A 21,395-nucleotide genomic window follows, 5' to 3' on the forward strand; every position below is an offset into this window, starting at 1 on the left:
TAGCTAAAACGCGGGATGCTATTTCGGAAAAAATATTTTCTTTAAATAAATTGTGAAGGCTCCCGCGGTGATATAAGGAAATGAGATATTGTGAATTTATTTATGATTTGGGACTACGAGGCGGCACCTCGGGAGTGCCCTTGTTGATATTGATTTATGGTCGTAGTTGCCTTTGATTATTATTGTGATTTTCATAAAGTTGAAGGAAATTCTGTTTTGATTTCCACGAGATATTATTTGCAATTATTTGGTGTCATTAAATGTGACATACTATTTGATTCATTTTCAATGTCATTTTATTTTACTACATTGATAAATATTTTACCATGCCATTATTATATTCCAGTAGGGCCTCACCTTACCTCGTCACTACTCTACTGAGGTTAGGCTTGGTACTTACTGGGTACCGCTGTGGTGTACTCATACAACGCTTCTGCACATCTTTTTTTGCAGATCCAGGTATATTTTACCAGCCTAGACGTCATTGAGTTACCTGCGCACGGAGACTTCGAGGTATATCTGCCAGCGTCCGTAGACTCCGGAGTCCCCTTCTATCATTTTATGTTGCTTCCTTATATTTTATCTAGACCTTGACATATGGAGACATTGAGAATAAATTCTTAGAAGCTTGTGACTTATTTCTACCGGGTTTTGGGAGTTGAAATTGTTTGAATTGTAGTTTATTTATTTCAGATATTTATTATTATTCCGCATTGATAGGCTTACCTAGTCTTAGAGACTAGGTGCCATCACGACATCCTACGGAGGGAATTTGGGGTCGTGACAAGTTGGTATCAGAGCACTAGGTTCATAGGTGTTATGAGTCACAAGCAGGTTTAGTAGAGTCTTGCGGATCGGTACGATTCTTTAGTCGCATATCAGAACCCGAGGCTCGGTTCTCCCCGACCAGTGTTAATGCTTCATCACCGTAGACCAATGCAAATAGGGTGGCTCCGGTACTAGACTTCGAAGTTGTACGGTAAGCCTACAAGACTTCGGGCAGAATTTCCTTCCATTTCCCTTTGGCATTGGTCAACCTCTTTTTCTTGTTTTGGAGTATGATATTATTTGTAGATTCTGTTTGTCCGTTCCCACTCGGGTGATAGGGTATGGATAGTATCTTTTTAATCTTGTGGTCTTCGAAATCTTGTTTACCTTGTTGCCGATGAATTGCTTCCCATTATCACACACGATCTCGGCCGGTATCCCGAACCGGGATATTATGTGGTCCCAAATGAAGTCAATGACTTTTTTTCCCGGACTTTCTCGAACGCTTGAGCTTCGACCCATTTAGAAAAATAATCGGTCATAAACAGTATGAATTGAGCCTTACCAGGTGCCCACAGCAGGGGACCGACGATGTCCATTCCCCATTTCATGAACGACCATGGGGACAAGACCGAATGGAGTAGCTCTCCGGGTTGATGGATCACCGGTGCGTGCCTTTGACATCCGTAGCATCTTCGTACAAAGTTCTTTGCATCTTTCTTCATGTCGATCCAGTAATAGCCGACCCCGATTATCTTCCGAACCAAAGATCCCGCCCCCGAATAGTTTCCCCAGGTGCCTTCGTGAACTTTTCTCAGGATATATTCGGTATCTCCCGGCACCAAGCATATAGCGAGCAAGCCGTCGAATGTTCTTCTGAATAGAGTACCTTCGGATAGGCTGAACCTGGCCGCCTTCGTGCGTAGAGCTCTCGATTCTTTAGGATCCGAGGGCAACTTCCCAGTCTTCAAATAGTTTATGTATTTGTTTCTCCAATCCCAAGTTAAACTTGTTGAGTTTATTTCGGCATGACCTTCTTTCACTACCGATTACATGAGTTGTAGACTGTTCCTGAGCTAAATTCACCATCATCAACAGATGGCCCCAAGTTAGCTAGAGCATCGGCCTCATTGTTAGTCAATTTCACAGTTTTAATAGACTGCCTAACTACGTTACCCATAGGCGGCTTCAACACAATGCCAAGTCCGGAACCCTTGGCGTTCGAGGCACCGTCCGTAAAGAGGGTCCAAATTCTCGAGGAAGTCCCCAAGGTTAACAACAATTCCTTTTAGACTTCGGGTATTAAGTCCGGCGTAAAGTCGGCCACGAAGTCTGCCAAAATTTGTGATTTAATGGCGGTTCGGGATCGATAATCAATATCATACCCGCTAATTTTTACGGCTTATTTCGCTAACCGGGCCGAGATCTCGGGTTTGTGAATAATGTTCCTTAGTGGATAAGAGGTTATGACACATACGGGGTGGCATTGAAAATACGGTTTTAACTTTCTTGAGGCGCTTAACAAAGCGAGCGCCAATTTTTCCAGGTGAGGATACCTGTTTTCGGCCTCGTCTAGAGTTCTACTAACATAGTAAACAGTAAATTGCATACCTTCCTCTTCCCGGACTAGGAATTCACTTATCGCTACCTCGAATACCGCTAAGTAAAGGTACAAGTGCTCGTCCGCCTTCGGAGTATGAAGCAAGGGTGGACTCGAAAGGTACCGTTTGAGTTCTTCCAAAGCTTGTTGGCATGTTGGGTTCCAAGAAAAAATATTACTCTTCTTCAATAATGAGAAAAACCAATGACTTTTGTCTGAGGACCTCGATATGAACCGGCCCAGGGCGACTATGTGCCCGGTTAGCCTCTGAACGACCTTGACACTGTCCACCATGGTGATGTCTTCTATAGCTTTGATTTTATCGGGATTGATCTCAATCCCTCGGTTGGACACCATTAATCCAAGGAATTGTCTAGATCCGACCCCGAATGCGCATTTTTTCGGCTTTAACTTCATATTATATCTCTTCAATTTGTCAAAAGTTTTCTGCAAATGTTTCAAATGGTCCTTTGCTCGTAGGGACTTAACTAACATGTCCTTAATATAAACTTCTATTGATTTTCCTATCTATTCTTCGAACATCCGGTTTACTAGGCGTTGATAAGTAGAACCGGCGTTCTTTAGTCCGAACAACATTACTTTATAACAATAGGTGCCAAATTTACTGATAAACGAAGTTGTTTCTTGATCGCCCGGGTTCATCCAGATTTGGTTGTACCCGAATAGGCATCGAGAAAGCTGAGTATCTCATGCCCGGCTGTTGCATCGATCATGCGGTCGATGTTAAGCAAAGGAAAAGAGTCCTTAGGGCATGCCTTGTTCAAGTTTTTGTAATCTACACACATTCTTGATTTATTTTCTTTTTAGGCACTACCATTATGTTAGCTAACCAATCCAAGTACTTAACTTCCCGAATGGAACCTATTTTAAGGATTTTAGATGCCTCGTCTTTGATGAATGCATGCTTGACTTCGGACTAAGGCCTCCTTTTCTATTTAACCAGGTGGAACTTCGGATCCAAGCTCAGCTTATGAGTGGTTATCTCTGCCGGGATCCTTGTCATATCAAGATGGGACCAAGCGAAATAATCTATGTTAGCTATAAGGAACTCAATGAGTTTTTTCCTAAGCTCGGGAGTTTACCCCGTGCCCAGGTATACCTTCCGATCGGGCAAGTGTTAGATCAATATGACTTGCTCCAGCTCCTTGACCGTTAACTTGGTGGCATCGGAATCATCAGGGGCGATGAACAACCAAGGGACTTCGTAATCATCATCCTCGTATGCTAACCGACTCTTTGGTTTAGTCGGGGCCAGTATCGGTGATCGCTATTTAGTTTCTTCCTTCCTAACCGGCTCCGTGCTCTTTGATGTCGAGAGTGCGGACATCGGGATCATCTCATCGACTGCAAACATTTCTTTTACGGCCAGCTACTCTTCTTAAATTGTCTTGATTCCTCCCGGTGTGGGGAACTTCAGTGCCCGGTGTAGTGTCGAGGGTACTTCCCTCATGTTGTGAACCCAAGGCCTTCCGAATAAGACGTTATACCTCATGTCCCCCTCGATCACGTAGAATTTGGTAATATGAATTATCCTGGCGGTATTTACTGGCAAGTTTATGTCTCCTTTGGTAGTTTCGCATGCCATGTTAAATCCGTTTAAAACCCGAACTGCTGGCACTATTTGGTCTTGTAGATCCAACTGCTCTATGACCCTCGAACTGATGATGTTAACCGAGCTAACTGGATCAATCAACACACGCTTAACTCAAGATTTATTTATAAGTATAGATATTATCAGTGTATCATTATGCGCTTGTACGATGCCTTCGACGTCCTCATCGTTGAACGAAATGGTTCCCTCCGGGATATAATCTCAGGTTCGTTTTTCCCTTGTGATGTCACCTTAGTGCACTTTAGGAATAGTTACTGGGGAATATTGACTCCTCCAATTATCATGTTGATGACGTGTGGAGGTTCTTCTTATTCGATCCGTTTGTTGGAGTCCCTATTCCTGAAGTGATTTTTGGCTCGATCACTCAGAAATTCCCGGAGATGCCTGTTATTGAATAACCGGACCACTTCTTCTCTTAATTGTCGGCAGTCCTCAGCACTTTGGCCATGAGTGCCATGATACTTACACATCAGGTTAGGGCCTCTCGAGGTAGGGTCGGACTGCAATGGCCGAGGCCACTTGGTATCCTTGATGCGCCCGATGGCAGATATGATGCTGGCAACATTAACATTGACGTTATATTACGATAACCTTGGTGCCTCCCTGGCCCCGAGTGGCCTATCGAAGCCATTTTTTCTCATGAGTCCCCGGCTATTGTGGCCTCGATCGTTCCTCTTCTCGTTTCTTGTAGGGTTACGCCCACATCCGTTACTCATTCGCTCTCCATTATACAGTTGATACCGGTCTCTGTCCGGTCCTTATTCATGATCGACAACTCAATTAGACTCTCTTCCTCGACTCTGATTTTTGACTGGTCCCATTTATGGATGTCGACCCAAGTTACGGTCGGGTACTCTATCAAATTTTGTTTTAACTGCTGTGAAGCCAAGGAGCTTCAGAGGTTAAGTCTTTGAGTGAACGCCTGAACGGCCCAATCATCCGCAACCGGAGGCAAGTCCATCTGTTCCATATGAAACCTCGATAAGAACTCACTAAGCATTTCGTTGTCCCTTTGTTTTACCTTGAAAAGATCCGATTTTCTGGTCTCGACCTTGATGGCCCCGGCATGTGCTTTTACAAAGGCATCTGTAAGCATAGCAAACGAATTGATAGAATTTGGGGGTACGTTGTAGTACCATATCATTTCTCCTTTTGACAGGGGTTCTCCGAACATTTTTAGCAAAACCGACTCGATTTCGTCATCTTCTAAGTTATTTCCCTTGATGGCACAAGTGTAGGAGGTCACGTGCTTATTTGGATTCGTGATTTCGTTATACTTCGGAATATCGGGTATACAGAAAATCTTGAGGATTGATTTTGGTGTCGTGCTCAGAGGAAAAGGCTTTTGGACATATTACCTAGAGTCTAGGACTTTCAATATCGGGGGCGCTCCTGGGATTTGATCGACTCTAGAGTTATAGGTTTCCACTTTTTTGTCGTTGGCCTCAATTTTCTTCTCCCTCGATTCCACCCGCTTTGTCATTTCCTCAAGCATTTTTATTATTTCGGGGTTGGCCCCGGGCTGAGCTTCATCTGGCCTTTCTGCAACTTGCCCATTTCTTCGGGTGTTTTCCCAGGATGGTTCGGGCTCAACTCTACTGGGGGCACGGATTTGTTTCTGCAGCTGTGTTATCGCCGCCTGTTGGGCTTATAACATTTTGAAGATCACCCGCAGATTGATCCTGTCGCCTTCACCTTAGGGGGTACGTCGAGTCGTTGGTTTGGCTCATCCACGAACGTTGTTCTTAGGGTCGGTCGGTAGGTTGGCGTCGATGGCCACATGTGAGTTGGCATCGACTGGGTTTACAACTGGGACTCCGTTGGGATCAGCAGGGGGCAACTCATTGCTAGGAACTATATTATTATTTTCGCTGTGATGGCCAAACTCAACATTAACGTTCAAGTGAGCAGACTGAGAGTTTGACATTTTTAGGTAGACCTGAAATTAAAATCTCAAAGAACAAGCGTAAAATATAGTGTGTTATGGAAATTTGTATCAAACTACCACTATTATCCTTAGCCCCACTGTGGGCGCCAAACTGTCTACCCTTAAAATGGATAACAATTGAATTTATACGTGATTTTAAATATGTGTGGATTAATCCAATACAAGTGGTCAATAATGTTAGGTAAGCAAATGAAAGATAGAATAAATAGCCAAACCAACAGTAGTATTGAATCCGGGCTCAGTTGTGGGCTTAACAATTAATCTGCCTTCGACTCGTAGCCAAAATATATATATGAAAAGCTATGAACAAGAATAGAACTTTTGAATAGCTTAGAAACAGAGGAAACAAATTTATATTGCCTTGATATGCGTGTTACAGTGTGCTTATTGAATAATAAACTTTTCCTTTATATAGTAGGAGAGTTTTACCCTAAGTACAATTCTAAAAAAGGTAAAAATCTTCCTTTCCGCTAATCACTGATCTGCTGCGGGCCGAGATCCACGCCGTGATATCCGGCCGGGCACGAATATCATGGCTCTTTGTTAATCGTGCGCGGGCATTTGGTAATGCTTTTCGAGGTCTTGGAACTCGAACCGGATCCTGGGGGTGCGGTCTCGATGGCTCCGAGGGCAGGTGTTTTGTCCGGACCTTATTACGAGAGGCTCTCACCTTCGATATTGATTCCTTGTAGTTATGTCCTTACTTCGTTTGCCCCACCGGAAAATCGGGGTGCTCATTAGCCTCGATTTTACCCGTATACAAATTAAAAGGGTAACAAAAGGTATTTTTAAAAACTCAATTAAAATAGGAGGAGGAGAAGGTGAAATGTTTAAAACTGAAGGAGCAGTGTAATTTATAAAGCAAAGTTGGAAGATATAAATAATTTTAACCGGATAGAGTGCGCAATATGTATAAGGTAAAGGTAATGGTGGGAAACTAAATAATTAAGTGTTCGTGCTTTCTACGCATTATCTGGTGCACTGTACCTTTCAGAAGTGTTGAAAATTATACATTTGAATGAAGGTGGCATTAGTAACCTACCTAAGTAAACTAGACATTTTTTAGGCGGCAAAAAAGAACCAATAATTGTAAGCACAGCTCAGGAAGTCGTTTTAATTACTTAGCACTGTTCAAACTGGACAGCAAAAAAGACATCCCAAAAGAAAAGATAAATAAAGAAATAAAGAAAAAAGAAATTAAAGAAGATTACAACATGAAAGATGGAAAAATAGTGATAGAGAAGATTTATTAGGCACTACTCAATAATGGGAAATCCAGATTAAGGACCTATAATTTTTGCAAGATTAAGTGAGCACCACACTGAGGTCGAAGAGTGACGACATAAGTAGGTGCATGAGCGTAAGATGGAGAAAGCTCGAAAGCAAAACGCTGTAGGATCATTGCTAAGGCAATCTTAGTTTCCAACATTGCAAAATTATTACCAATGCAAATACGAGGACCCCAACTGAAAGGCAAGAAACAAAGTCTGTTCTTTGTTGCTGTTGCAATTCCCTCAGCAAATCTCTCTGGCTTGAATTCCTTAACATCTTCACCCCATAATTCTGGATTATGATGAACAAATATTGTTGGTATTACCAGGATCACTTCAGGAGGGATACTCATATTTCCTAGCTTTGTCTCTTTGTATACCTTTCGTACGAAATATGGTGCAGGTGGATATAACCTTAAAACCTCATTCAGGATCATAGTCACCTGTTTATCAATAAGAAATGAAGTATGTTATACTTCAATATATAGCCTAATGGAAATGTATACTAGTAATTAACGGTGTAGTTAGTTAAGTCCATAAATAATGAGTGTGTAAAAGAAATTGATGATAGCTAGCTATCATCATACTTAAAATATTATAATAAGTTATCCGCTTTATTTTACATAACAAAATTTAGCAGTTAGCTGTTATTATAGGTCAACTTAATATTATGGTGTAAATATTTGCATATTCTCAATACAGAAAATGTAGATTATATATATTAATCATGACTTCGAGAATTCTTGTTAATTATATCCAACTATTGGACAGTTAAAAGTAAATTTTCCAATAGAATTTAACTTCTGTGCATTAACTGCAGAAATATAATATTTTTTCACCATCAGGTTAAGGTGGCTTATAACAACAAGTAACATTCTATTAAAAATCCAAATTTGGTAACCTAAAAATGTAGGGTTAAAATATAGTAATAATGCAAAAATTCTTTTAGTATGTACACAAGTTACTTAAATCATTTCCTATGTTATTGCCATTTTGACCTGCACATCACATTTTGATAGCTTAAATCTTGGTCTTTCTTATTCTTCAACCACCTCTAACCCCTAAAAGAATAACTCAGAAATGTCGAAGTGTGTATTGTGTATAATCATCCCATTTATAAATTTAATTCAATCTTGAATACACCTGTTACGTCATGTGCTGACCTGATTCTTTTTTTCATGAATCATTCTGCTTTATTATCTAAAAGTTTAAGATGTTAAAGAAAATACACTTTTATTACCTACTTAATTTTGTTTTCAACGGGAAATTAGGAAACAAGCTCTAAAACTCGTTGTTAGTTGTTAATTACTCACAATTTTGAGACGGCTTAACCCTTCGAAATCTGGTTTATTGTTCTGGAACACTTGTTGAACCTCTTCTCTTGCACGAGCTTGCCAAGTTTGGTGCACACTTAATAAAACCATAGTCCAAACGAGTAAATTTGAAGAACTCTCTTGGCCAGCAAAATAGAAAACTTTGCATTCTTCTATCACCTCATCAGTTGTCATACCAAACTTGCTTCCACGTTCTTGTATTTCCTTCAAATTGGACTTTAGTAAAATACCCAACAAGTCCTCTTGATCACTTGCTTCTCCCACCATTGCTCTTTCTCTCTTGCTCACAATCTTCCTTAAAATATCTCTAAGTTCATTGTCAATTGCTTTCATTCTTCTATTTGTTCTTGTTGGTAAATACCTGTGCAATTCACATCAGCTAAGTAGCGGAATTATTTGGAGAAAATCACCAAATATTTCTGTTACTTCTTGTTTAGCATGAGTTTAACTTCTGCATATATACTCACACTACAAAAGAATTTTTACGCTATAACGTCATTTAAATTACATAAAAACGACAGATATTACAGACAATGTTGTATATCGACACTGTTAAACAATATTTATACTGACAGCATATACTCCCTCCGTTTCAATTTATGTGAACCTATTTTCTTGTTAGTTCGTGCAAAAAAGAATGACCTTTTTAGATATTTGAAAAAAAATACCTTTATGCAATGATTTATAGTCATACAAAATATATGTGCCTCATTTTACACCACAAATTCAAAAGTCTTCTCTTTTTTCTTAAACTTTGTGCCCAGTCAAATAAGTTCACAAAAATTTAAACGGAGGGTGTACAATTTAATTGTTGTAATATGTTACATGTCTTCATATTTTACAGGTAATTCGTTCCACTTATTATCCGAGTTACATGCGTTATCTTTTAGTCGACCTGATATTGAAGTTAAACTCTAACAAATGAGATCAATAACTTGAAAAGAGATGCAGATAATCTGCTACCACATGTTAAAATATATTGGTAGTGTGAAAATAGAGTAAGTATAATTAAATCCTTATATATACCTCCACCCAGGAATATAAACAGACTGGAAAGCTTGGCGTGTGAGTTCAGCTAGTTCTTTTTGAAGATGAAATATTCTTGTTCCTTCTGCATAACTACTTCCAAATGCTGTTCTTGAAATCACATCACTGGTAAAATCTTCAAAATATGGATGCACGTCCAATTCGCAGGATTTGTTTTCGGAGAGTAGAATTTCCCACTTGTTGATCATATCTTCACAGCTTGTGTGCATTGCCGGCAGCATACACTATTTTCAAACACCATTAATTTCAGAAAAAAGGTAATTAGAGGATTTATTCCCATCGAAACATATAGCAGGGGAGATTTAAAATTTGGATTAATAAATGCGTAGTATATATCTAGCTAGTTGGAGTACGTCGTACTGCTCCATTCACTATGTCTTTGTAATAATGATTACGAACTTACTATAAATATATCCACATTAATGTAACTAATCTTTTTGTTTCTCATTCCATGTGTGGGTATGGTACTCGCTTTGGGGCCGACTAATCTGTATTCATGTCGGAAAGTCTCATTTTGGTTAGTAAATTGTCTCCTAAAAGCTCCATTCCCGGGACTCAATCTTAAAACATCTGATTAAGGATGACGGGTACTTACCAGCCATGACGACATGCAACCTTTAATGGTTACAATGTAATTTAATTGATTTGGAGGAAATAGTAAAAAGAAATGGTTACCTTCAACTTCTCGGCGTAAAATGCAGTGTTAAGAATTTTTCTGTGCTTAGCCCATTTGTCGTCCTCATAACTTGAGATGCCACTAACAAGAAGCTGGACAAGTGGGGCTGGTTTTGGTTTTTTGAAGATGGTGTTGTTCGTTACTATTTCCTTTATCAATTCTGGTTTCATTACGAAAATCCTGGGTTCTGGGCCTATCCATGCGAAACAATGGTTACCTGTAATTCAGCCACTTTAATATTAGTGCTGCGTAATGAATAAACATAAATACATAGTAACTCCGAGAATTATTCCCTTTTTTCCTCTATTTCATAAATCATTGATAATTTGAAGCTGGATCAAATTGACTATAATCAAACAATGTACAGTCAGAGCCAGTACAGTTTAGCTTATTCACATGTGAGAAAGATTTGGAAATGAAATGTATAATTCAACTTCGTATTCAAAACTAAATTAATTAGAAGAAAAGAGCCTTGTACTTTCTCTTACAACCTAAAATAGTGCTGAATCTTCTTGTTTTTTCCTTTACGATAAATCTTCATTTGAGAATATCAAAACCCTTTATATTATTCCTTTTACTACTTTCTCTTCTTCTTTTCTACAAAATATTTTCAAATTATTTCAGTGTGGGAACCTTGTGCACGGTAGTTCCCTTCTTTACCTCATTTTTAATTTGTAGAAAATAATCATTTTTCAATATGGGAATCATTTTAAAAAGAGAAAAAAAAACTATGCCCGTCATATACAAGTAAAATGATTTAAATTATACATATTTTACACTGCTAATACAACGTTAGTACATACAACATAGTAAATTCTAAGTTAAAAAGCATAAGTCAGCCATTTGGCGGTCCTAGATTTTTGCTACAGCACTAGGTTAAGAATCATGAGTTGAACCCTAACGATATATATAAAAACAGTAATTAAATTAAATGGACCACAAACAAAGATGATCAATGATTCGATGAAATTTAAAGGACCACAGATCACAGACACAGATCTGATTTCGAGCTAAAATCCATCTACCTACCGGGAAACACGCAGAAATAACAAATTATCTATTCGATTTAATTCAGAAATAACAAATTACACAGCAAGTTCCCTATTTTCATTACAGAATAATGCAATTCATCCTACAGTACATGCATGTTTGTTCTCGAGCAAATAAAGTTTTTTATCATTTGATATAGAAGTGTTCCTCATTCACAGTCGGAACAAAAAAGTGAATATAAATAACGCTCCAAAGGAAAATTGTCCCTTTATTTTTGCATTAATACATGGAAATTGGTCCTTTATTTTCTCCTCGTTTTTTTTATATTATAATTAACCATTATATTTTATACTCTCTACAAATTAGTCATCCAGCTACTTTGAACTAAATGAATGCTCCTAATTAAAGTGATTTAGAAGAAGATTAGGACCTCAATGTACACAGACCATTGGGCCAATTTTTCAACGATCTGCTTTCGTCCAATCTTTATCGGCTAGTCATCTATGGTCAAAATTCATCTTATCATTTCGAGAATTAATTACTTAAATGGTCTTCCAACTTATGAATATACCACAATTAAGTTATTTTTATATTTTTTGTAACAACAAAATCATTCAAACACTAACCCAATCTTCCTAAAAAAAGTCATTTTAGCCGAACAAATAGCTACTTTTCGGTGCCGAAAAGATGACGTGACATGCCATATCACCCACTAAACTTTCGAATTTCTCAAATAATCATTCAACTTATGAAGATTTGCAAAGTCTTCTTTTGTTTCTGAACTATAATCCGTCCCAAGTTCACCAAATAATATTTTTATTTTTTTAACCATGTAAACTTCCATTAACCCAAAAAACTTAATAAATGAATTTTTTCCCAAATAAAAGATACACTGAGTTGAGGAACAAAGGTGTTAAAAAAAGGTGTAAATAAAACAAGTTTTTACTCGACAAATAAATTTATTCACCAAATAAAAGATACTGTACAAATTAGTACAAGTGCAAATTTAACTTTATGAATCCTAAACTAAATGAGTGGTCTTAATTAAAGTGATTTAGAAGAAAATTAGGACCTCAATGCACACAAACCATATCGGGCCAGTCCTTATTAGCTGATCGATCGATTAACCTCGTATATTGATGACATATATGGTTAAAATTCATTGACCGGTCATTTTCATGCTCAAGTAGTAAGGGTTACGCAACTATTTTACATCACAAGAATATAATCATTAATCACCATCTTAACATCACTATGTCATTTCTCAAAATCATACTGATTTTTCAAATGAAACCCTCTTATTGTTTTCCACCTTATTGCATAGATCCCATTTGAAGAGAAAGAAAATTTTGAGAAACGTAAGTTTTTAGTTGTTTCCAAAAATAATAGCCGATAAAATGTATATTTTTTTCTAGATATGTGAATTAAATTCAATTACTTTATTTTCAGCTGACCGGCCAGTTTTGTATTTTGCCCCAACATTTTTATATTTTATAACAAATCTGATATTGTCATTTTTTATTTCTAAAATAATTAAGGATGTAAGTAATATACATTCACAATGTAAAGATTTTTTTAAAAATCATTTTCACCTATTATGAGATTTATATATAATTACCTTAAATAAGTAATATGACTTTACAACGTGAGTGAATAGAACTAAAACTTTCCAAACAATCCCACAAAATCAAATTACCACTTTGAATTGCAAAGTACGATGGGAATATGTATGAAGATGTAAAAGCAACGTGACTTACCATATTTGTTGAAAGTATGATGGTAGAAAGGGAAGATCCGAGGGAGAATATCATCAGTGAGTTTAATGGGTTTAAACTTGGCTTCTTTGGTCATCTCAGCCATCTCCTTTGTGTCTCCATATAGTGTTCTATAAGGATGTCCATTCATTCCTTGCTTCCTAAAACACTTCTCTAGTTTTCTTGGTCTCAGCCATACCCAATTCACCATTCTCCACACCCATATCACTAACGCAATGACAATCGCCGAAAACAAGATTGCAACTATTTTCATTTATGAAGAAATGGGGCAAATGTTGTTTAAGACAAAAGAAAAGAAAAATCTAATTGAGAAGGAGAGGGTGAGTTTATGTGTCAATTATAAGCCATGTTATTGATAACATTTATATATAGGGGAGAAGGAAGAGGGCAAGTTTCAATTAGTCTATGACCATGTTTTATTGCTTGCACTGTAGTGATTCTCTGGGAATATCTTTCACTCTTTGGACCACTAATCTTTAGAAAAATTAATGGTTTATATGCTTGTAGCTACCTACCTACCTAGCCCTTTATCACAAAATTATTATCAGTACTACTAGGTAGTAATTAACCGTGATTAATCCTCCACTCTATAGTCCTATTCTGAGTCTTCTCCATTACAGCGCATTTTGTCGCTATAAATTAATTCTTCCTCTTTGATCGGACACGACGTTCGTAAAACAAAGAAAGACTTTGAAACAAAAAGCCAAATACATACATGTAAAGTGTTAAAACTGCTCCTTCAATCAACAATTAAATGAATAGTACACTGGTAAGAATTCCGCATATCTTTTTCTATTTTTCTCTCATAATAATGTGAACTTTTATATGAGATTTGTCTCGGCAAGTTATGTCACTAAGGAAAAAATGTGAATATATATAGTAGCGTACTAGACTTCACCTACATAAGTAGAAGCATTTAAGTATCACTTGATATTTCTTATTAATTTTTCAAATCTCATGCATCTTGTTAACTTACTTAGGTACAATATTTATTCAAAAGACACGACAAGTTGAAAGAGTTTCGGTAGTTACATTTTTTATAAGAAAGAAAGCTTAGAGTGCCATTTAAGATTAGATAGTTTTCAGATATAAAATATAACAATCTTTTTGAGACAGGCTAGTAGTAACATAAACTCATGCGGATGGAGTATATCTACATGTATATGTGTGTGTATAGAGAGAGAATGAGAACTTGGCAGTACAACATTACATACATTTGTATGCTTGGCGCCTGCAAAACTGTGGTGCATTAGTTAATGTTGGGAAACGTGTCAGGCTAAAAGGAAGGGAAAAATATATTTAAAGAGAAAAACAACAAATTACACTAGACAAGACAAGACAAAATTTACGTGGTTCGATAATTTTCTAACGCATTCGGCCACACAAAGAATAACTCTTTATTAATTGAAGAGAGAAAGAAGAAGTTGAGAGATGATATGCAAATGAAAATGTATACCCCTTTTATAGGCATTTGAATGCCCTGCCGATGTAAGCGCTTACATCATAAGAATGCTGACGTAAGCGCTTACATCATATTTTTATCTTCTTCTTTTTTTTTTACTTTTTTTCCTTTCACATACAACAACAGGTTTGCTCCTATCAATCTCCCCTTCAAACCTATGTTACGTCAAGAAAGAAATTAAAAAAAGATTTGCTATTCTCTAGTGGCGCCTTTATACTATCAGTCCTGAAGGCTAACTGAGGCAGAGCACATCCTCAGTTTGTCAACACCGACAACTTTGGTTAGCATGTCTGACGGGTTCTTCGATCCTGGTATTTTCTGCAGGGAAAGAGTTCCTTCACTTATCAACTCTCGGATATGATGATACCTCAACTGGATGTGCTTTGATATTGCATGGCTGAAATGCTCACAATTGTCCTGCTCTTTACCTAGCTCTTTAAAAAAATTCTTGAGTCAAATCATCTCTTTTCCAGTTTCTGAGATTGCCATGTACTCTGCTTCAAAATACTTATTATGAGATTTACATACTTATTATGATATTTACATCTCTTTAATAATGTGAACTTTTATATGAGATTTGTCTCTGCAAGTTATGTCACTAAGAAAAAAATAAGAATATATATAGTAGCGTACTAAATTCCACCTGCATAAGTTGAAGCATTCAAGAATCACTTTATTAATTTTTCAACTCTCAGCATCTTGTTAACTTAGGCACAATATTTATCTAAAGACATGACAAGTTGAAAGAGTTTAGGTAGTTACATTTTCTGTAAGAAAGAAAGCTTAGAGAGCCATTTAAGATTAGATTGTTTTCAAATATAAAATATAACAATCTTTTTTAGACAGACTAGTAACATATACTCATGCGGATGGAATATATCTACATGTATATGTGTGTGTATAGAGAGAGAATGAGAGCTACAACATTAGATACATTTATATGCTTGGCTCCTGCAAAACCGCGGTGCAATAGTTAAAATAAAAGCTATAGTGGTTTTATGTCCTGCTGTTTTCCTGTAGCCTTTTTTTTTTGTGGTTGACTTGTTTTTTCTAATAAATTCCGTACTTCAATTTTCAAGTTGTTCATTTAATTTTTTGCTGTCAATCAACTAATGTGCATGGTTGTCTATCAATAACGAGTTCAAGTTGATGAGTTTTTTAGCATCACAATATTACAAAGCTTTAGGGGGTATCTAGGGGTGTTCCAAAGGATACGTAAACTCATGTTCATCGTCTTAAATCGTGTATAATAAAATTACTCCTTCTGTATCAAATTATATGAGATACTTTCTTTTTTAGTTTGTTTCAAAATAAATGATACATTTCTAAATTTGGAAATAATTCAACTTTAAACTTTTCATTTTACCCTTAATGAGAAGTTTTTATAACTACACAAATGTCATGACCCTACAAAACTTTTACCCCTTAAGCTTTTAAGACCACAAATTTCAAAAGTCTTTTTTTTCCTTAAACTTCGTGCCGAGTCAAACTGCCTCATCTAAATTGAAACGGAGGGAGTATATTTTTTCAAAAATATTTAAATATATGTGTGTGCACTCATGCTCAAAGTATTATATGATGTGATGATTATTAAATGTATCTCTCTATGTGAGGTTATGAATTCAAATCTTATGTCAATCTTTTTATTTTTTCCGTTTTTGTTCTAAAAGTAGACGCCCACGGGAGATGGGCGTATCTGGTGTTATTTTTTACATATTAATTAAGTACTTTTTCTTTTTATTTTTTTTTTTGTTTGGTTTATTCTTTCAAAAATTTTACACATTGTAATTCTTATTCTTTTTTGGTCGCTGTAAAATCTTATATGATTAAACAAAATGTGTATATTAAAACTAGTAACCATGTATGGTGTAACATATAGTCAGTGGGTTCAACTGATCTTAATATTTTCAACATGGAAAATAGATATATATGTAAGAAAATTACTATTTAAAAAAATTAAACTTAAAATTCTAAAAGTGCAATGGATACGCAATCGTAAGAACTAAAGGTTGAACCCGTAAAATTTATATTCTGGATCCATCTTTTCTTAATAGTACACCTATTCTTTCAAAATCTTGGATCCGCCTATAGGCCTTTATACCTTGTGTTTGGGCAATGAGGCGCACGTGGTCAATATTAACATTGTAAAGTTGACTAAGAGAAAATGTAACAAATCACTCACATGCGTTTGATTTTCTCCCTAGTGTTTTGCCTAGTTTAGATCGGCTGGTTGTTGAGAGCCACCGCAAATGATTTAAAATTATTTAAATAAGTTAGACGTTTTAAGAATTAAACCGGATTGCATGTGTTTACCCTTAAAATGCATAACAATTAAATTTATACGTGATTTTAAGGATATGTAGATTAATCCAATATAAGTGATCAAAAATGTTAGATAAGCAAACGAAAAATAGAATAAATAGCCAAACCAACAGTAATATTGAATCCGGGCTCGGTTGTGGGCGTAACAATTAATCTCCCTTCGACTCGTAGCCAAAAAATATATATGAACAACGATGAACAAGAATAAAACCTTTAAATAACTTAGAAACAGAGGAAATAAATTTATATTGCCTTGATATGCGTGTTACAGTGTGTTTATTGAATAATAAAATTTCCCTTTATATAGTATAGGAGTTTTACCCTAAGTACAATTCTAAGAAAGGTAAAAATCTTCATTTTCGCTAATCACTGATCTGCTGCCGATACGGGATGAGATCCACGCTGTGATATCCGGTCGGGCACGTATATCACGGCCCTTTGTTAATCGTGCACAGGCATTTGGTAATGCTTCTAAGGTCTTGGAACTCGAATCGGATCCGGAGGGCGTGGTCTTGATGACTCCGAGGGGAGGTGTTTTGTTCGGGACTTGATACGAGAAGCTCCCATCTTCGATTTTGATTCCTTGTAGTTACATCCTTGCTTCATTTGCCCTACCGGGAAATCGGGATGTTTGTTAGCCTCGATTTTACCCGTATACAGATAGTCCCCTCGTTTCTCAGAGAATAGGTTTGCCGAAACGATAGATGTCTCCGACTCCTTCCTCCGTACGTTACAACCGAAACGACGAAGAAGTCGAAACGTCCCATCAGCCGCATCGTTCTGACTTCGAACACTTGTCAACCATCGGCTGGTTGCCTCCGAATGCGAAGGGTCATGTACTTCCCATATAATAGCTTTTATCTCTTGTTCTTTTTTCACTTTCCGATCAAGCTTTTACCTTCGAATTCTCTAACTATCACCTACTTCCTTTCAAACCTCCATATCTTCATCCTTGATCTTTAAATTCTCATAGTTGTTCTTGGGTTCTTACCCAGATTTTCTTCAAATCTTCATACTCTATTCTTCAGCCTTTAGACTTGTTCCTTCAAACCTTCGTATTCTTTCTTTAAATTTTCAAACTTTTCCGGATAATAATGGCTAAAACGTCTAAATCAGTTCCTCAACATGCTGCCTCTTCATCTTCTCATCTGACCGCCGGTACTGAGGTGGTCGCTCTCAAAATAGTTATCCTCGAGACGGTTGTTCCTGAAGTGTCTACCACCGAGTTGACTGACACCGAACCGACCCCCGAGCCCCCCTTAAAAATATTTATTCCTAGGGACTATTTAATTGCGAATGACTTCAAGGTCGAGAAACCCTCATCCAAACAGGACCGGGGGTAAGGGAGCATCAAGGTATATATGCTCTATTATCGAAGACGTCCTTCCCGCGCTCTGAGAGTACTGTAAATGGGAAGGCAAGGACGTAGTAGTCTCCGGGCCTGAGGGTGCTATTACTACACACGTGGAGGGGTATTTAAGTGTTTACACTTATCCCTTCACACTGGGCCGATAGACCCAGTTGTATTTGATTTTTGCAAGAGATACGAGGCGTGCCTTGAGAAAATCCACCTGTCTCTTTGGAGGATCGTAATCCTCCTCTACTATTTTATGAATATCACCGAGTCCCGTCGGTTTACCCTCGACCACCTGCTTTGCCTGTACAGTCACCAAATTTTTTGAGTGGGACTAATCAAAAGTACTCGTCGGGCAAGGCCCCCTTTTCGAGTATTGACGAAGACCGAGGCTGAGGCTGGCAAGGACGCTTCGTTCGGGTGAAGATCGAAGATCTGATCCCTCTCGAGTTTATGCCATTCCCTAAGAAATGGAATGCATCTCATAAGTGCAGCCTTCTCTTAAGTGTCAATTTTTCTCCATTTTTTTTCTCATCATTCGTATTTGTGGCTGTGCAGCTGTTGCTCGATTTCCAAATGCGGTCCCCTGGCTTAAGGAGTGGATTGAAGACATCTGCAAAAGAATGTCATATTCGTGCGCTCATGGCGCAAGCTTTCGAAGGGCCGATTGGTGGCCCATTCTCATGGTAAGGTTCTCCTTCGAATAGCTATGTCGTGTTCTTAACTCACATCATACTAACCTTTCTTCTTTCTTTTATAGGTTTGCCTAAGACCATCGAGCTTAGGCCTTTGTAAAGGGACGAGGACGAATCCTTGTCCGTTGATCCCTCTATTATGGGACAGACGGGGCTGCCGCAGGGGAAAAGAAGAAGAGGAAAAGAAAACTTTCGGGCTCCCCCGGTCCCGAGGTAAAGCCAAAGAAGAGGGTGGCTCGCAAGCTCAAAAAGAGGTCCAGCTCCCGGGTGCCAGATTCTGAATCGCTTCTCTGGCTCAGGAATGAGTCGAAAGAAGACAACATTTTATTGCCCATGGATCGACCTCTCCGGGAAAGCAGGCGGCAACTGAGGGAGAGATTCGCGTGGCCGACCTCCCTCAGACTCGGGAGGCCGATAAGGAGATGGGGCTGGGACCCCCCGATACACCGGCTCCACTCTGAATTAAGCACCTGGTGTAATAGACATTATGGAGACGCCCTCCTACACCGAGTCCATGCTTGAGGAGGCCCAACCAGGAAAAGAGAAGTCCAATGAAGGGGTTCATGGCGCGGATGATCCCCTTTGTTCTTTCTTCGATGATGTGGGCTCGTCCACTTTGGAAGATGTTTTTCGGGCTGAGTGACCTGGAAGTCCCGAATAAGGATATATCTTCGGAAGCTGGTGGTCCGAGTTCGAGCCCAAAATTGATTATCAGTTTCCCTCTACAAGTGTGGACCCTGGTTGCAAGAAATCAATTATTTTTACTATCCTGGAGGATGCCCAGGTTCTATTTGCTCTCGTGGGCATAGCCAGCTACCTCCGATGCCTGGTGACCGAGGAGGACCAGTCAAAAGTGAACGAAATGGACGTGTCGTGTCTTTTCAATGAGGCACAACATGCGCTGAACCGGGTAAGGTATCATTATGTCTTCTCGTATTTTACTTAAGTTTTGATATTTCTCAGGACCTTCGATATTTTGCACGCCTCGGTACTTCACCACGAGAGCTTCCTCCAGTACCGTATCGTGTCATTCAGCTCGAGCTCGACCTCAAGGAGCAGGCTTGAAAGAAGGATATGTACAAGCTCCTCAGCAAGCAACAAGACAGGACCTTCAGGCCCAGCTGGATAGGGATCAGAAGGAAGCATCGTCCCTGAGGCGGGAACATGCTGACTTGGTCAAAAAAGTAAAGGTCTTTGAAGTTATAAACGAGGAACTAGTCGTGGTGGCTAACAAAAAAACCTCGCATGTCCAACAAAAGATTGACCAGGTCGACCAACTCCGAAAGGAGATAAACGAGATCCAAGCCATGGTCGATGGGTGGAAGAGCAAGATGGATATGATGGCTTCGAAAAAGGAAACCGCCCAGGAAAAGCTGACATCAGTAAAGGTTCAACTTCAGGTGGCGAAGGAGAAAGCTGACAAGCGGGCTTAGCTGAATGAAGACCTCTGAGCACATCTGAGCTCGGCTATCGCAGAACGGGATGCCCTCGGCAGAGAGTACGAGGCAATGAAGTCCAAGCTGGAGATAATCTCTGCCAATGCCAAGGAGATGGTGGCCCAATACAAGGCCGATGTCGAAGGAGCCGAGACCCGCCTGAAGACCAATGCTGAATATATGAGGCGTCTGTCTTAAAGGGAGACCCTAGAAGAAATTAACGCCTAAGGTTTCGACATGTCGGTCGAGATCGAGGAAGAAATAAATCTTGAGGCCGAGGCGAAGAAACTTTCCGAGCCTGAAGGTGCTGAAGGCTCCAAGGGTTCTGGGGGGTCCGAAGGCTCCGACGGTTCTGGCGACGAGTCGAGCCCCGGTGAAGATCATGCATGAATACCTTAGAACTCTTTTAATTTTTGTCTTGTGTATATTTTTTGTTTATTTTGAGGCCGTTTTTGTTGGGCCTTTTTAAATACATTCCGGAATATATATAAAATGTTTTTCTGTCAATTTCAAGTCTCTACGTTTTAGCATCTTTTCATAATCTTTATTCTTGTAAATATTTATGATGCCTTAGCATAGAATCAAATATAGTAATAAATCATTCGTTTTTCATATGTCCAAACAGATTCCGACTTCGATACAACTTTATTTGCTTGAGGCCTTGAAAACTCAGTGTAACCGGTAGTTTTTCCAAGATTCTTAAGTGATTTTAGATGATGCTTTTGCCGAGGGTAACCTTTTAGCAGGTTTTGAAATTTTATAAAGGCCTTATGTTTTGATTACGAGCTTTGGACGTATCCGAGTAGTTTTTTGGTGTGGCCGTAGCCTTTAGTGTTTAGGCACTACCTAATAGGTTTTGTGCCTCCGAGATTTGGTAGCCCGAGTTGACCAAACTTATTTCGGACGACAGTCCTCGAGTAGGGGTAGCACTTGGGCTCGATAGTCCCCGAATAGGGATAGCCCTTAGGCTCAATAATCCCTGAATAGAGGTAGCCCTTAGACTTGATAGTCCCCAAATAGGGGTAACCCTTAGGCTCTATGTTCGAAGAGGCAAAAATACGTAATAGCAAAGTGGAAACTTTCT

General features: G+C 38.5%; 1 protein-coding gene across 1 annotated transcript; it reads right to left on the bottom strand.

The window, feature by feature from the left end:
• Nucleotides 1-7,036: 7,036 nt before the first annotated feature.
• LOC104097394 (cytochrome P450 CYP72A219-like) lies at nucleotides 7,037-14,470 on the bottom strand. Its single transcript, XM_009603947.4, has 5 exons — nucleotides 13,025-14,470; nucleotides 10,277-10,494; nucleotides 9,581-9,825; nucleotides 8,534-8,915; nucleotides 7,037-7,663 (listed from the first exon to the last, which is right to left on the bottom strand). Exons 1-5 carry the CDS (start codon nucleotides 13,293-13,295, stop codon nucleotides 7,238-7,240), a joined length of 1,542 nt encoding a protein of 513 aa, XP_009602242.1. The 5' UTR covers nucleotides 13,296-14,470; the 3' UTR covers nucleotides 7,037-7,237.
• Between the last annotated feature and the right edge of the window lie 6,925 nt (nucleotides 14,471-21,395).

The sequence above is a fragment of the Nicotiana tomentosiformis genome, chromosome 7 (assembly GCF_000390325.3).
Source record: "Nicotiana tomentosiformis chromosome 7, ASM39032v3, whole genome shotgun sequence".
NCBI lineage: Eukaryota > Viridiplantae > Streptophyta > Magnoliopsida > Solanales > Solanaceae > Nicotiana > Nicotiana tomentosiformis.

Coding starts and splice junctions, on each gene's coding strand:
- LOC104097394 (XM_009603947.4), bottom strand. CDS start 13,295: ATGAAAATAGTTGCAATCTTGTTTTCGGCGATTGTCATTGCGTTAGTG. Junction 8,916..9,580: donor GTTTATATTCCTGGGTGGAG/GTATATATAAGG, acceptor TGAATTGCACAG/GTATTTACCAACAAGAACAA. Junction 7,664..8,533: donor GGTTAAGCCGTCTCAAAATT/GTGAGTAATTAA, acceptor ATTGATAAACAG/GTGACTATGATCCTGAATGA.